This window comes from Ptychodera flava, chromosome 4 (assembly GCF_041260155.1).
Source record: "Ptychodera flava strain L36383 chromosome 4, AS_Pfla_20210202, whole genome shotgun sequence".
NCBI classification, from domain to species: domain Eukaryota; kingdom Metazoa; phylum Hemichordata; class Enteropneusta; family Ptychoderidae; genus Ptychodera; species Ptychodera flava.
In genome coordinates this window covers 15638782-15656041 of record NC_091931.1, presented here as the reverse complement: position 1 = coordinate 15656041, position 17260 = coordinate 15638782, and the positions used below count along the sequence as shown (strand labels likewise).

Sequence of the window (17260 nt, the reverse complement as noted above, 5' to 3'; positions counted from 1 at the left end):
ATCGATCGATAGAATGAAGGATCTATTAATTCGATAGATCTATGAAGCGATAGATCGATCGATCTATTCGATAAATTGGTCAATAGATAGATATATCTATAGATAGATTTGTTATCACTTTGTCTCGTACTCAATTTTCTTTTCTCCTATTTATTTTTTCCGTTTAGTGTAAATTGTTACAAATTTCTGTAGCAAATCAATCATGTTTCGGCTGTTTTCAAGGTATTACGAACGACTAAGTTGATCTATAAATGTTGTTAAACTACTGGAATAGGTTTGGGAAGTTGTTTCTAGTTTTGTTATAGTAGCTATACAGTTTAGTTCTTGTTGGGTAAAATTCAAAGAGATAGTATAGATACTGATGAAACAAAGGCAGGGGAATGAGCGGCTGTTGGTTTACACAGAGAACCCTACCGAGAAAGAAAACTATTATGTGTATGTATCGGCTACAAATCAGACAGAAAGTATGGTTGTAAAAGCAAGATTAGAAACAACTTTCCAAACCCATTCCAAACCAATTTGTTTACAGTTCTGTTTTATACAGCACTGTGTTATGCACTATCGTCGACGTCGCGTATTTTTTCGGGTTTTTAAAACTTTTTTCCTTATGAGCAGGAAAAAAATGTTGACGTGGCGGGCTTGAATTGTGACGCGCGCGAGGATGAGAAACAAACTTTTTATTTTTCTTGACTTAAGCGGTTTTTTTTCTATCAGCACTATACTATGTACGACAACACAATAATTTTGCGATGTCTTCGTAATCCTACTTCAAATAAGATGTGACTTGACGTGAATCATGACAGAAAGGATAAAAAGGAAAGAAAAACAATATGTTGTCTACAAAATCTGTTGACTTGGCTTGCTTTCAGGAGTAACTTGTAAAATTAATGAATTTTGATTATAAGGAATTCAATTAAACAATGAGTCAAGATTAACCTGTAAAATCAGTCCCAGAATGAGAGTTACATTGTAAAGACTTATTGTCATTTTGATAAATTGAAGTTTTAAGTAACGAAATTTTATAATCGGTCATGTTGAAAACTTTTTTCCAAGCCCAATTTGTTTACTAGATGAATTGTCAGTTTACTGGAATCTTTACTCTTTCACTTGACTAGGTCAGTGGTTGATTTGATACATAATTGGTTGATTGATACGTCATCGGTTGATTTGATACGTTACTGTTCACTTGGCTACACTATGGGTTGATTTGATACACTATCTCTCTATTTATCTATCCGTCGATCGATCAATTTATCCATCGAAATATATATATATATATATATATATATATATATATATATACATATGTATATCCATCGAAATATATATATATTTATATATAGATCCATCAATCATTCTATAAGTCGAGCAATCGATCAATTCATTTAATCATGCAATCGATAGAAAGACCGATCGATTGAATGATAGATCAGTGTATCGATCGATCAATCGGTCGATTTATTTGATCGCTCGATCGAGGATAGATCTATCTCTATGAATCTATTCCCATGATTCACTTAATCCAATACATTGATACGTTGATTTGATACGTTATCGGTAAATTTGTTGATACGTTATCGGTTAGGAAAAATTACTACGTTATCGGTAAATTTTTACTACGTTATCCGTTAGAAAAATTTACTACGTTATCGGTTCGTTACTACGTTATCGGTTGATTTACTACGTTATCGGTAAATTTTTACTACGTTATCGGGTTTGATACGTTATCGGTTAGTTACTACGTTATCGGTTGTAACAAGCCCCAATAGCTGCGAATGTTTAACAAACCGATCTCAAAATATCCTTAGTTTTCCAAGAGTTTTCTTTGAATAAGACCCATTAGAGACTAAAAAGTTGTATAACGCTGCCATGACTGTCAAAAGTGGCATGCAAATTTGAAGGTTTTAATGTCATTTTAGATTTCCCGCCATTTTCAAAAACTAATCATATAACAGAGAAAATAAAGATAAAAACAACAAAATGTTGGCCATCGTGTGTTGTGCATTCAAGTAAATGGCATCATGCTTGTTTCTGGTATGATCACGATGTGTATGTGCAGGAAATACTGTTTTTTTTGTATTTTCCCGTGGGGGCGCCATTTTATGGGTGCGGCACCCGTTTATTATTAAGCCTGTTAAAACGTGTATGTATGGTCCAAATCAGTGAGCAGTGATACTTCAATACACATCCTTCAGTTAGCACATTTACACGAACCAACTTTGGTTTGAAAATAAAATCATGAAAATAATGCATAAAATTAGCAGCTAGGGGCTTTAACACTGAGGGATGCAAAGATGCAAAGAGCGCCACCACTGGCAATGAACAAAGTTTAGAAACGTATATGCTGATATGTGGATTTTAGCTGTAAAAGCAGGAAAGCTACAACCTGGTTAGTGAGACTGTTGTAGGCCTGCTTCAAAGGGTTTCTCCTATGTAATCTAAAATGACTCTGCGCACGATCTGAATATTTACGTTAAAAACGCCAAATTTCCATAATTCTGAGTCATGATATACCTCTGTTTGCAGTCTTGTCAATTAAAATCCAGTGGATGTTTAAACGACATATGAGGCTAATATGACTGAAATGTAAGATTGGGACAGCCTACTTTTCACCATTCAGTTTACATGTTCTTGCCCTACAATCATGGCAAAATTAAGTTTGATTGGTGATACGGAGTAGTAATGCAATTAAGGACATGAAAATTATCAGACTGAGGATCATCTGTTCAATGTGTGAAACACTAGAACACACAGGCTGTCATTTTTTGAATATTTTTATTTTTCTCAGCAGTCTCAATAATTCATTCCAAGCTTCTTTGAAAGTGTCAATTTCAAGAACTTTTGTACCAGAAAGCATTTCTAAACTCTGACCTGGAAGACTTCTTGGACAACAATGCTCTCATCCACTATAAAAAATCTAAAATCGGACTTGAAAGACTTCATGGATAACAATAAAATCTATGATTTTCAAACCCAAACTTAGCTGCCGGTGGAAATATTTAAAACACATAGTTCCTAAAAATTCTGAACCCTTTTGCACAAACTTAGTGTGTGTGTGTGTGGTGTGTGTGTGTGTGTGCGTGCGTGCAAGGTTTATATGATCGTCTGTGTGCAGGGTTGGTGAGTATTTCTTCACATACATAAGTACCTACACATAGTAGATAAGGACAATCTACAGTAAATTCAGAGTTGCTTGAACCGATAACAGGTTTGAATGTACTGGCATATTAGAGTTAGTGACGGTTGTAGTGGTATTCTAGAACAAGATACCTTCTGCAACGCCACTCTGCATACAGTGACACTACCTTTCATATTGTAACATTACCCAGCATGCAGTACTGCTTTGACTTGAGACTTGCACTAGATCTCTAACAAGAAGGTATGTCACATCTAAGGAGCATTTTCATCATATATCACTGTCTCCCTTATTCTTGCAATCAGCAGTGGACAATTCGGACCTTTTAATCAGCTGAGGAAAATGCACTTCTCAGTTCACTTTTTTATAGAGAAAAACTCTGAATTTTTGCAGCGTTCACTGATCTAGGCAGATCCAAATTTGTAGTAAAAGAATTGAGTCTCGAAAGTCTGCAGAGCCATCAACTATAATGGTTCACTTGTTAAAAGGTCAGGGTGAGAAGAAAGATTTATTACTTGTCCTTGACATTTGACAAAAGTGATGCGGAGGTCTGATATTCCCTTTTTTAGTTTTTTTCCAAAACAACTTTGGTACAATAACACTACAAAAGTTATTGTTTTTCACTCTGACAAAAAAGAAAATCTTCCTTTTTAAGCATTTTATGCGTATAAATGTTAGGCAGCTCCATACCCAGAGTATGTTTATGCTACTGTAATGATATGATGCATCACTTGGGTTGTGTGTCAGCTGTTTGGTTAGATACACCATGGTCAGGATTTCATTGAACACAAACCACAGAAAAAAAAGGCATCACTAAAAAAGTTACAAGTGACGTGAGCCATGACCAGAAACAAACTCCTTCTTCACATAACTGACCAAGTTCCTATAAAATATCCTGAATGTCTAGGCCGAAAGAATGATTTCTGCTTTGTAAATGCTCCAAAATTTAAAAACTAAAACAGCCTCTGCAAACTTTTTGTGTTACAAGATCACACCCTGCGTGTTGTTTCAGTATTTGAGAAAGTGTTGTGGAAAGACATAATATATACATTGACTTGAAAGAGCTCACTGCACTGAGATGATGCATCACAAATGTCAATGGAAGATGATAATAACAAAGCAAAGTTGTCAGTATTCTGACATCTCAAAGCCAGTACCATGCTCTTGTATTTTGTGTTCTCAGTTACATTGTACCACAGTCCCTCCAACCACTCTAACCACCATGATTGGAGGAATTGTGCTTGTACCGGATAATGCCTTTACATTTGTTTATGCACCAAATATGCACCCACTGAGCAGATTCGTCGGGGAAAATCAATCTCATCTATCCAATAGTTCCCCAGTGATGCAATTTGAACACATAGCAATCCTTGAACAGTTCACTAACATACCATATCATGCACATGCACAGAGAGTCATTACCACCCCCCACCCCCAACACACATACACACAATTTCTATTTGGAAGACGTTACGAACACGGAACAGCCTCTACTGTGACATTGGCCATACCAGGACTTCTAATTGAGTAATGGAAAGTACTGAAACCATGGCAAGCAGCACCTGTGAAAGAAAAAATAAAAGTGATAAAATTCAAGAAAGTCACAATGGAGTGTATTGATCTAACAGTTTTGGAAGTAGTCACCTCATTATCATTGCAACGGGAAAGTGTGACTGAACTGTTTTGCTATCCCTTCCCTATTTGGTGAAGGGGGGGGGGGGTTCCTGCAGAATTTCACTTATCCCAATGTGTCAAAATTCTAATGCCATTGCCTATGAGTATATTACCTATTCTTTTAACTAAGGCTATAGAGAACTGTTTGCAGGCAATTATTGGAATTCGAAGAAACAGTATTGATCATCCATAGTTTTGAACTTTAGGCTGTTCACCTTTTTTTCCACCAGTATAGTTCAGTGTGACCCAATTGTTTACAAGCGGGGCTGGGCTGGACCATTGCATGTGGAGGGGGGTTATGTGACTCCTCACCAATCATGGAATCATCAACACTCACCGTACATTCCTGACAGGTTTGCAGCCACCAAAGCCCCGCTGAAATTTGGATAATATTTTGTGATTCTGTTGATGGCCAGTTTGCAAGCCGACGTCGGATCAACTCCAGATCCCATGGACTCCACAACTTGATAGCTGAGATGAAATGGAACAAAATCAAACATTTTCAAACTGAACGACAGATGAAGGATAACATAAAGTGTAACATACTGTATACACCTATTTTGACATCCCTATTCCCATGTAGCGTACACTACCAAACTTGATAACCGAGATACCACATTGCAAATTATCAAATATTGTCATATGAATGAAAGACAGGAGAGATAGAATAATGTCTCTAGGTGTTGGAAATTCATTCCAAATGTTAGTAATTTTGTAAATTTTGGAATCTTTCTATCATTTTCCCCCAAGTCCAAAAATATCAAACCGCTGAGGATTCTTTTATCTGTTAAAAGGAATGGTAAAATTGTGACGTATATAAATGGAAATTCTTACGTGGGTAGAAATCTCATCATAACACCGCCATCTCCCGTAGCTGCAGCGCCACCTATGGTATTATCCACATAGGCACCAGCCCCAGCAATGGGTGAGTCACCGACCCTCCTGAAAGAAATGGATCAGAGAACTAGATCATTTCAACTACATGGATTTCAAACTGGAATTTTGTGAAAAGCAATTTCATAACCACTGCATCTGGGAATTCAAGGGGTAACAGCTGCAAATATTCATAATTATTTCATCCTTTTTTTTCTGTTTTTCTTCTTTTATCTTTGTTTTGTTTCTTCTTCTGCTTCTCACTATGTTGACATTCAAAGTATTGACCTCACCAAAACAACATATTGTGAACACAGTACAGCCTAATTGTTGATAACATTGAACATTACATACAGTCAGTGTGACAAGTTGAAGATTCGGCATTTCAACATTATTTGGCAAGTAGAACAAGTGACTGTATCTTACACTGTCATTGTACAAATTTGTGGAGGGACTTTGGTTTTTTTTTTAAAGAACTAGAATGATTGAAAACGCATCAAAAGTTACAGCTTTTTGAGCTTTGACCCTTTTACCATGATGGTTTAGCCCAACTCTATTGTTTTCAATGCTGAGTGTGGACCTCTTTACAGGAAATTGGGGGTGAACAGGTTTAATAGGGCGTACAGTATAGGTCTCGTTTTTATCATACATGTGCATGTCTATTTCTGACTGGTTTGAGTATGGATGCAGAATTTCGGCTCTAGAGATGATGTACCACATGTAAATGTTTCATAAATGGGTGAAAATTGCCACATTTAGAGTAGAATGTGCCGTGGGGATGGATATTCAGACTCTTCAACTTTTACAAATCTGTTTTCATCTACCACTTACTTGTGGGAACTATGCTTCAAGCTCTTTTGGTGAAAATCAAAATTAATTTTCCCTCTGCAGAGGTAACAGAATTGGTGGCCATTGGTAAATGTTGGGTAATTTGTATTTACAGTATGCTTCAATACATACATGTACGAATAATCACCGGAGGAAGTATATCTTTTTCCTCCTGCACTGCAGATTGACATGACAGTAGCAAGTCAGTATTTTCAGTTTTTCATATTTTCTTTTTCAGGAGACTAGCATTCCTTCTCTCAGCTCTGAAAAAGGCATTGAAGTTAGCATTATATTTCACTATGCAAATTGACATCAGTGGTAATACTTTGTGTATATCTATACCGTCAGTCAAATCACTCACCCTGGCACTTTATGATTTGCACCGTTAGTTGAAGTTCCACCCGCTACGTTACCCATTGAGTCTATTACCACCATGCCTGGAACACAAATGAATAAAAAAACATCATTTTTATTCAGAAAAAATGAACGATTTTTTCAGAAACAATGTATCTTCACTATTGAATCCAAGAAACATTTGTATCATAGACCTTTTTGTGTTTTACTGAGAGCTTATTAGATCATCAGTTTTTCCTTTGTTGATATTTTATAAATTACAGGGAAGAGAAGTTTCTCTTGTTCTTCAAAATATATGATGACAGTCAATCAGATAATATGATATCATTGAAAATATTCACTGTAAGACTGATGGAAGAATGCAAAACACAATACCAAACCATCTAAATTCAACTCTTAATGAAGCTACAACTTTGCATATTATGCAATTTTTTTTCATTCAACTGATGAATAAATTAGGTGTAATACCCCTAAGAATCAAAACCCACGATATAAAGAAGTGACAACGTATATGGTGTTTTTGCACAGACTGAGCATCATAATCACAAAACTTGTCAACACAACAGAGGGCTGACATCTGCATCCATCTAAGCATGGGATGAGGGCTGAAGTGTGCCAGTCCCCAATTAATAATAACAGACAGGAGTGACACTTCTCTTTGTAGCAAATGCTAAGAGGGTATGCCAAGTGTTGAGGGAAAAGAAACATATATAGACATCCTCACCAATGGTATCATGATTGCCTTCACCGACTTCTTTGTTGTATCTCTGCTCTTTAGAAAGCTTAATTTTCCTCGCCTTGTTTGGTTTGTAAGGGCCGCACGACTTCTTGGGATCTGGTGTGACATTCTTAATAAGTGAGGAACAACATTTGAGATTAGTTTTTGAAGATCGCGATGACTGTGATCACACTGATGTCAAATTTGGCTTCATCTTATATATCTGTTTGCAGAATTGAACAGTTTTACTTTGACCTGAGAAATGGTTGTGACTGAAACAATCAAACAGTCATTCTTGATAAACAGTATTGAGGTTTACTGAGAATGTATGTCTCTTATAAAGTAGGATATTTTCCGTGATTTGATGTAAATTTCAATGTTAAGGTTAAGTTCATTTTACCTGTCTGTAATTGGGTTGGCAATTACCCTTCTTCCAGTCTTGCCACATTTGCCTGAAATTCAAGAATTGGCAAACTTGATACAAATCTAAAGATTATGGGGGGTTGGGGAGAGGGGCTACGCTTGGTCATTGTACATGTACCGGATTTTTCTGAGAGTACGCCCAGGGCCGTTAAACAGAAAATGGCTACATTGTCTGCTTCACACCTGTAGCTAAATAACGGCCCAGGGCCGTAATTCGGTAAAAATTTACCGCCAATTAACTAAAAAATAAAGGAGTTATTTTATCACTGTTGATCACAAAACCAAAAATAAATGACGGTAGAACGCTGCAAAACATCCACTCATTTTTTTCTCGAGAGTTTTGTTTTCTTTTTCGTCATTGTGCGCTACAAATTCTAACAGATCCATCTTCAACAAAAAGGACACAATGTTGCAATTTTCTGATGCATCATACAATAACATAAACTGACACTCATACACTCATTCACGCACGCATAAAACTAAACTGAACCCAAGATACGATCAAGATTTCTTTTATTTGTGTATCAACACAAATTGCAATAATAATTATACACATCTCTTTGGAAAATAAAATCACACATGGAAAAATAAATTACGAGTCAAGTAAAAATAACGCATGGATAATCAACGCACAACCGTGACAACACAAGGTCCCATTTAGCTGTGGGTCCATAGCTGTGGTGTTTTCAGACGGGATTCATGCCTTTTACGGGCTGGTTTTGACTTTTACGATTTTAACCCCGCCACCACAGCTATGGGATATTCCATAGACTAGCGTCCATGTCCCGCCGCAAGCACCCTTTGCGGAAGTTTGCTCGACGATATTTCGAAATATTTTCCATCCAAATTACAAATTGCCAACACTCATCGACAGCTTGGTTATTAGGGACTAACCAGACCAGAAGTCCGCTCAAAATTCACTGAAATATCGCCTTTTTTCTAAGTTTGCCCGACATGACTACACGGAGACCGCCATTTTGCTAGCGTAAAACTGTTGGTCGAGGAGGTATGTCACTACAGTGACGTAGCGGTGACCTCTCAACTTCTAAACACAAACTGAGAGATTCTTCGTGTGATATCGATGACCATCGTTCGTCTTATGGACATTCCCAGTCTCACAAAACTGAAACCAAACTTTTACTTGGGGGGTGGGGGAAAGTTCAGTCCTAGGATCTATGATCATTCGTGGCGCGCGGATGCTGGCCGTAATCTCTTGGTTCGTGTTCAGAAGTTGAGAGGTCACCGCCTACGTCACTGTAGTGACGTACTGTAGGGATCCTCGACCAACAGTTTTACGCTAGATTTTACTTGCCAATAACAAAAAAGGAAAAAACTTTTTAAATTTTTATATAGACATTTTTTTTTATATATGCCTCCATGGTTTGTCGAACGCATTCAAATTTAAGCGAAGAAAATCATCGATCAGATTTTGACGTGTGCACGTGTTCTGAGGTTGACCTAGTTTTAGCCCTGCGTACGATGCTGTGCTGTGTGTTCCGCTACAGCTAATATAGCCCCGCTCACTGAGCGGGGCTATTAGCTGTAGCGGAACACACAGCATCGTACGCAGGGCTAACCTAGTTTGTAAGTGTGACAAGTTAATCAAAGTAGTCGAACTTGTGAAAATAGATACAGTGTTTCACATTCGTTGCACGCACGCAAAGAGGTCAATAATCGTAAACGATTGTGGATCATACCATTTCTACTAGGGATTACTACTACTGTTACGTTTGTGAATGCAACAAATTTACGCGAAGAAAATCATCAGATTTTTGTATCAAAGCGAAAAAATCCTGAAAAATAATGATGTACATTAAATAAAAAAATAATGAAACAGAGTTATTTTTTATGATAGTCATTTATTTATTTCATGATCCCCATCGTGCAGAATGGAAAATTCCTGGCTCCTGCTTCATCTGTCAATCATTGTCGGCATTGTGTGGCAAACTCTAACGTTGACTTTGCGTTCTTCTGGATCATTCCACCTGCATTTTAGTAGCATAAATAGGGGGATACGGACATATATCGCCGAAGTAATTATCTTAGAAGTGTAACTTATTTTATTTTGTACGCTATATAAAACTTTTTGACCTTTGTGTAGGTAATTTTTTTCAAGGGGAGTCAAGTTGAAATGCCGTAGACAAAGGTTGAGATGAAATTTAAAATTCTTAATAACGGCCCACCCCCCAAATAACCGCCCATGGGCGGTTTTTCGAGTGGGCGTACTCTCAGAAAAATCCGGTACTTGTTTATTGTACTCAGAAATGATACCTCACAATACGTGATACCAAGGACAGTTAAAGCAAAGAAACAGGCATGATGATTTCTGATGATATAAACTGTGAGGCAGATCAGACCTAGTAGAGCTGAGACCAGAAAAACTGCACAATTTCATTATTACAATGTACCATACAATATCAGTCATGTTAATCTATGTATTAAGCAAGTGGAATGCTATTGTGGGGCAATCTACAGGAGCCAGACATAATTGCAGTATTGTTACAATGTCCCTTCTCAAGAAAGAATTTGACAGAGATTTGATGCTCTGTATGTGACATTTTATACTGTACTTGTTTGTCTGAAGGCAATCTAATGATCACAAAGCAGACACGTCAGCATGTCTGAATGGTGTGACAATTCTCCAATCATAATACTTCAAACTGAAACTGTGATCAGAAATTATTTGATGACATGACTGTCATTCACCTTGATTTGTTTGTGTGAAGATCTTCCTCCTTAAAACCCATTTCAATGGCAAATTGCGTCGCTGAAAAAAACACAGATAGGCATAAAGGTTGGTGACAACACAAAAGTTAAAAACATTGTCAATTTTTTGTGATTGTACAAGTTGTAGGGCACATTAAGTAGACAAGATACATGGTGAGGAAAAGCAACGTTTCTGTCTTCCTTTTGAGATACATCATTTAAACATTCCAAATCTCTGATTTTATGTAGTCTACCCTACTCTATGACAACTTCAGCCATCAAGCACTGTATTTCCTGCATGAGTGAGTTCTTAAACATTCCTTTACAACTGATGTTTAGATGTCATGAAGAAAAATGCATGTTGCTGACTACACATATTAGGTGCACAACAATACGTTTATTAAAAACACGAATTGAAACTGCCGAGTTAGCATTATTGCAGATTTTTCACTTTCCAAAGACATTTTTCAAAATGGTTTCTCATTCCAAGTCTTATGTGAAAGTTTCAAGAAAATGGCAAAATGACAAGGATGTTTTCTTGCATTTCCATATGCAAACCAATGGAATTGGCTGATAGATGGCGCTATCCATGGATAGTTCCCTACCCTAATGGAGAGTGAGAACACCACCAATAGAAACATATGAGAATACTCTTTTATCAAGGGCCTCAGCAAAAGCAGATCAGTCAAGGTATTTCATGGTTTGAAAATAATTTTCTCTGCCATTTTTTCGTGAGTTGTCAAATACATACTCAACATACTTCAATACAGTGTATGATAAAGTGACTTTCTGATATTTTATGAGTATGTAATGACTTGAATATGAAAGTAACAGTGGGAAGGGCAGTACTCTTACATTGGACATTTGAAAATATAATAAATATTAAGGTACATAAAATTCAAAGCGGATATAATAAACCAATTTTATGACTTTTCTAGGATACAGGTAACAGCATCACCATATATAGACTCAAAAGTGAGGTTACATACCCATGTCAAAACTTGCAAGCAACTTTACACAATAGCTACTGCCTTCAGAAGCAATAGCGCCAGTTGTAGCTCACATATTGTGTAACTGTGGGAACTGGACATCACATGACATACCTTGATCACCCACTAACAGTGTATGCTGGGTGTATTCCATGACACTGCGTGCCACTGAGATGGCAGTCTTCACTCTTCTGAGATCAGCTACAGAACCTACATCATGTGTTATGCTTTGGGGGTGTGGGGAAGAGAGAGAGAGAGAGAGAGAGAGAGAGAGAGAGATTCTACTACCTGCTGTTTAAGCATCACAAAAACTTTGTTTAAACTGCATTTTAATAGACACTCCTGAGTAATTTTCAAAATGTAGGATTAAAAATTGTCTTGAGACATTCCTTTTTTCAAAAGGATATTTGCTGCACAGTGTCGCAATGGACAGACAGTTTCAAAATAGGTGGGCAGTAAACCTGCTTATCAAACAAACGTATCTCAAAAGTGATATGGAGCCATTGTGAATAATTAGGAAGCTTGTATTGCGGTATTGAAAATGAGGTGGTTGAGAAATGGAAAGTCTATGCATATGAAAACATTGTAAGGTGCACTTACCCATCCATGATCATCGCATCAAGTGTTGTTTCTCCATTTTCATCTGGGCTTAAAGTAATAGAAACATATACTGATAAATTTAGAATATATTCCAATTCTAAAAAGAAATATAGTTCAGTCTTCAAATATGTGCAAAAGCCATCAGGACTACGATCTCTTTTTAAAAAGTTTCACTGAAGTTGGCATAGTTATCAATGACTTTGAACTGAGACAAGATTTTGGACAAAGAGTTCTCATGCATGGCAAGGTGCCTCTACACAAGATCGTCAACCCTTTCATCACTATGGTTTGGCCCGAAACCATGCTATAACGGTGATTCTGAACCTATTTACAAGGAAATAGTGGTGAACAGTATTAAACCCAATGATCAAAGAGAATGATATTTGTTGCTAACAAGGTGATTTACGAAGAAAAACCTCTCAAAAATCCACTTGTAACGTCTCTTAGTGTGGAACAGTAAAGTTGCTCATTAATCTGTCAGTCAGTCAGTCAAATAGTTACTCAGCCTGACAGTGAGTAAAATCATTTGTAGGATTGAAAATCGAAGAGAGTCTGCTTTTCTATTAAAGGAAGCATCTATTTGAAGGGACATGAGCTGTAACTTGTGGCAAGTTTTTCAGTATTCTGCTGCTGTATATCAACTACCGTGTCTGACCCTAATCCGTTTGTCATGCTGAAATTTCGAGTATTCTTTTTGTCAACACAGCTTGTATGTGCGTAGTGATCATTGTTTATTGTTTATAAATGAATTCTAGTCCAGACTTGAATACAATTTTCAACAATAACAATGGAGACTATACTAATATAGGTTGTGTTGATATACTAAATACTTTGCATTAAGTTACAGTTTAGGGATTCAATGCAGAAAATGTAGGGAAACCACAAAACAAAAATTCTGAAAAAATAGCCAAAAGATACAGCTTATGGAGCTTTGAGAAGGCAATGTTATTGCTGAAGCTTACCTTCCGCCATAACCAACACTTCCATCACATTGCTGGACTTCACAAACTGAACATCCTTGCTCCACAGCATCCAACGCACTGCCATCTTTACTAATCACATCCCATGCTGTGATCAAAAAAAAATTGTAAAAACAATGTTTCGAGACTTCTATCATCATAAAGAATTCCCACACACAGTGATGAAAAATTGTGGTATCCAGAGCTGTGGGCAAGTTGTGAGCTTGTCCAGTGCCTGCATGGGCAATGTCAGCCTGTGGGGAGGTCGGTTAGGATATGATAGCATTCACTTTCTGGTGGAATATAAAATCCTTTATCAGCATATACACTTGCTGCACGTAATAGCTTGAAATTTGGTTCCTATTTTGTGGTTGGTAACATTCAGAGAAGAGCGTGCAGCGGTCTGTGCATTAGCATATATAGATCAGTCATTGTCATTGCTTAGTTTTTTAATATAGGATTGTATTTACATAAACTTCGAGGAAGGTGGTAAAAACACAGCCAATCACAGTCCCTCCACGCATTGATGGGTGGAGGGACTGTGCACCAATGCATGACATTGAGATCGCTTTCGCATGGTAACTTTCATGAGAACTAAAAAGTTAAATTCTATATCATATATTTTGATTGGTCGACCTCCCTTACTCCTGGTGCTGAGCCTGTATCTGTTCAACTTCTCTCGTATTCAAAATCATAAACTGCCATCTGTTACTTTATTTTTAAATTGTATTGACAAGAGGCTTATGAAAATAAGGTGAGTACTACAGCTGTATTGCTTTGTTTGGATGGACTGTGAATTGGTAGAAAGACTGACGGTGGAGTGATGTGTGGTCCTGAAATCATGGAAATCTATTTACACCCGATCCATAGATGGTGGTGGAGATGCAACAAACCATAGACCAAGTCAGCCTAATTAAGTACCCCTCAGTTTGGGTAGGCAGGGGGCTCCAACTTCAGGTGCCGCCAACTGGTAATGTTCATCAATTTTGCAAAATCATCCCAAACATGTTTTGAAGGCTGATATACTGATTTTACTTATTTTTGACCTTGACCTAAAATTTGGAGGGGAAAGTAGAGCTGTTCGTAACTGCCCTCCCTCTGGCATACATGGAAAATGTGCCCTCCCACTGAATTTTGATGCCCACTGCCCTCCAGTACCTATGGTCTGCCCGCTCCCCTCTCCCCACAACAATGCAAGCTCCCCACTGCCCTCTTCCCACTACTGAAATTCCCCATCGCCCACTAGGCAACCCAGATAAACGCAAAACAGTGCGAGCAACTAGCAGTATACCTTAGAACATTGCTCCCCACTAAGTAAGGCGCACTATCTCCCCTCAAGTTCTATCAACCACGGCTTTCCCCTCCCTCTACGTATTTTCATGCAGGTACCCAATGTCAAAAATTTTCTCCCCGCCCACTGAAAATAATGAAATTTCTTCCCCGCCCCATGGAGGTAGTCAGTAAATATCGATTTTTTCTTCCCGCCCAATGATTAGTTTTAAAATTTGCCCGCCCGCTGAAAAAATGCGCACGAACACCTTTTTGCACGAACAGCTCAATTGGTGGCACCTGCAACTTCTAGGAAATGCCAAAACAGATCCACGTACAGCTCTACTGGGGGAAAAACAAAAAGGCAGAAAACGGGCCTTGTTTGCAAACACTAAACAATCTGAGCCACTGTTAGCCCTACGAGTATGGCGAGTGTCCGGCTTTGGCTACGCCGCCTCCCACCTCCCAAAGCCGGACACTCTCGCCATACTCGTAGGGCTAAGCCACTGTGACCTAAACCCACTGTAAAAGATCCGAAAATGTTAGCCCTGCGTACGATGCTGTCTGTTGCCGGCGTATACGGCCTCTCCCCAAACGCCGGGAACACACAGCATCGTACGCAGGGCCATGTAAATGTCAACTTGAAGAAGTCACTTCATTTCGACATAAATGCTCTCTATTAACAACGAACTAGAAGAGTATGATCATTGAGGTAACAGACGTGACGGTTCTTTTTGACCGTCATTGTATCATTAACGCAGAATATCGGCCTTCGTACTCCCTCTAAGAACGATTTGAGGTTAAAAGCACGCGTATCTATGCGCTGTACGATACACTCAGTGTGACAGTTTTCGGACAGGGTAGTGGATTTCGCCCAAAATCGTTTCGTAAGTAACTAGCAATACGAAATCTTATTACCATACCTTTTGAAACTTTATTGTGGTTATCCTCAAACTCAGTTGACTCGACTGGAGAGGTATTTTGGGGTCACAGTTGCCAAAGTTTTGACCCCATGTTAAGGGCGTAGTAATCGGACTGCAATCCCAGAAATCGGACGTCGTGTTTGGAATGTGATTAGGAGCTAAGTATTGATAACTTGAAACTTCAAACCACCGATTTTAATTTCGATGTGTTTAGAAAACAGTATATAAGAATATTTCATGATAATTAGTTATGTTTAATCCATGGACAACTCAACTATATTTCGACGTGTATAGCGCTTAGATATCGGACACGGTCTGTCTCTGTATGTGTTGCTTTCGGCACCTTGTATCGTACGGTGTGGCTAACTTCGCTAAGTTTGTTCAGTGAGTATTACTTATAATTGTTTCCATTGCATATTTTGTTTGTATTAGAATCGCACAGGCATTATTTAATAAAAATAGCGAGTATATTTTATCGTATGGCATTATTTACCTGTCAAGTTTTTACGCGGTAAGTCACTTACTACGTTTACACAATTATGCTAAATATTGTCTGTCCGAAAACTTGTACACTTCTTACGTTCATTAAATGTACTTTTTTTTCTCGAAACAACTGCGCAGTTTTCGTTAAAACAACATGCAATCGTAGCGAACAATGGAAAGAATATTTTCAAAATCATTATTCTCCCCCACATTCAAAATTCAATGCTAAATCAGGACTTTAGTCAAAATTTCAGTTACTTTGACCTGACGGCAGTATGTTGACAGTATCACTGACGCGGTGTCAGACGACAATTTGTGACCGCCGCTCGTAGCGAACTCAATAGCTTCTACCAAAAAAACTATCGAAAACGGGACAACAGTGTTACCTGACATAATATGAGGTCACATGACCTGTAAAACGCTATCGATACGGAGCGAAGTGAGTGTAACTAACAGCATGTCACTAAATGTCCGAAAACTGAGGTCGTCCGGAAAATGTCACACTGAGTGTACTGTCGGTGATGAACGCAAAATGAGCCAAGGAGTTACTAATAATATTACACATCTTTCCCCGGCGACTTTTTGTGGTGGGGGTACCGTTGGAAAGCTGTACATGTATGCTAGCATAGTAATGACCCGCAACAACTGAGCAACACAACTATCTCCTGGCCGCGGATCCAAAGAAGCGGATCCGTATGATAAACTTACCTTTTGCAGTAGCGTTACTGAACTGCCATGTGTTGATGACAAGAGGCAATAAGTGATCTGTGCATGAAACAATGCGAAAGACTACAATAATGCACACGGGTAGCAGAAACATGTGTACGTAGGTAGCCATGTTGTACAGTCATGTGATGTGTCATGTGAGCAAAGATTCTGTGCGTGACCTTTGGCTTTAAGGTCAATCAGTGTGACCTTTATACTACAGCCTTCAGCACAGTGCCAAAACTTGTTAATGCTATTTTTAATGAACAAAATTTTAGAAATTTTTGGTAATTTTATTAGTTTTAGACGCAATTTTCATCAGCTATTTATACATGATTTATACATGGTGTAATCTGTTTTTACTTGTTTGTTTCTTGTCTTAGTAGGCCTATTTACATTTTCTTTAGTTTCATTGTTAATTTTTGTCGAGGTTACATTTTCTGGTTTTTCTTTGTTCTCAACTTACCAATGTTTAAAATTCAAAATGGCCGCCATCCCTGTGTTACTTATATAGGGGGGGGGGGGAAACAAAATTTTCGAAAACAAGACGTTGACTTACTCCAAGAACTTTAAAGGGGACAGAGTCGGCCATTTTTCATGAATTTGTTTGATACAAGATA

At 38.0% G+C, this 17260-nt stretch overlaps 1 protein-coding gene across 1 annotated transcript; it reads right to left on the bottom strand.

The window, feature by feature from the left end:
* Positions 1–2758: 2758 nt before the first annotated feature.
* On the bottom strand, positions 2759–16800 carry LOC139130995 (N(4)-(Beta-N-acetylglucosaminyl)-L-asparaginase-like). The gene is made up of 11 exons (XM_070696883.1): positions 16644–16800; positions 13264–13369; positions 12302–12349; positions 11816–11928; positions 10713–10773; positions 7984–8035; positions 7590–7713; positions 6873–6948; positions 5645–5752; positions 5148–5281; positions 2759–4698 (listed from the first exon to the last, which is right to left on the bottom strand). Exons 1-11 carry the CDS (start codon positions 16771–16773, stop codon positions 4607–4609), a joined length of 1044 nt encoding a protein of 347 aa, XP_070552984.1. The 5' UTR covers positions 16774–16800; the 3' UTR covers positions 2759–4606.
* Positions 16801–17260: the final 460 nt, after the last annotated feature.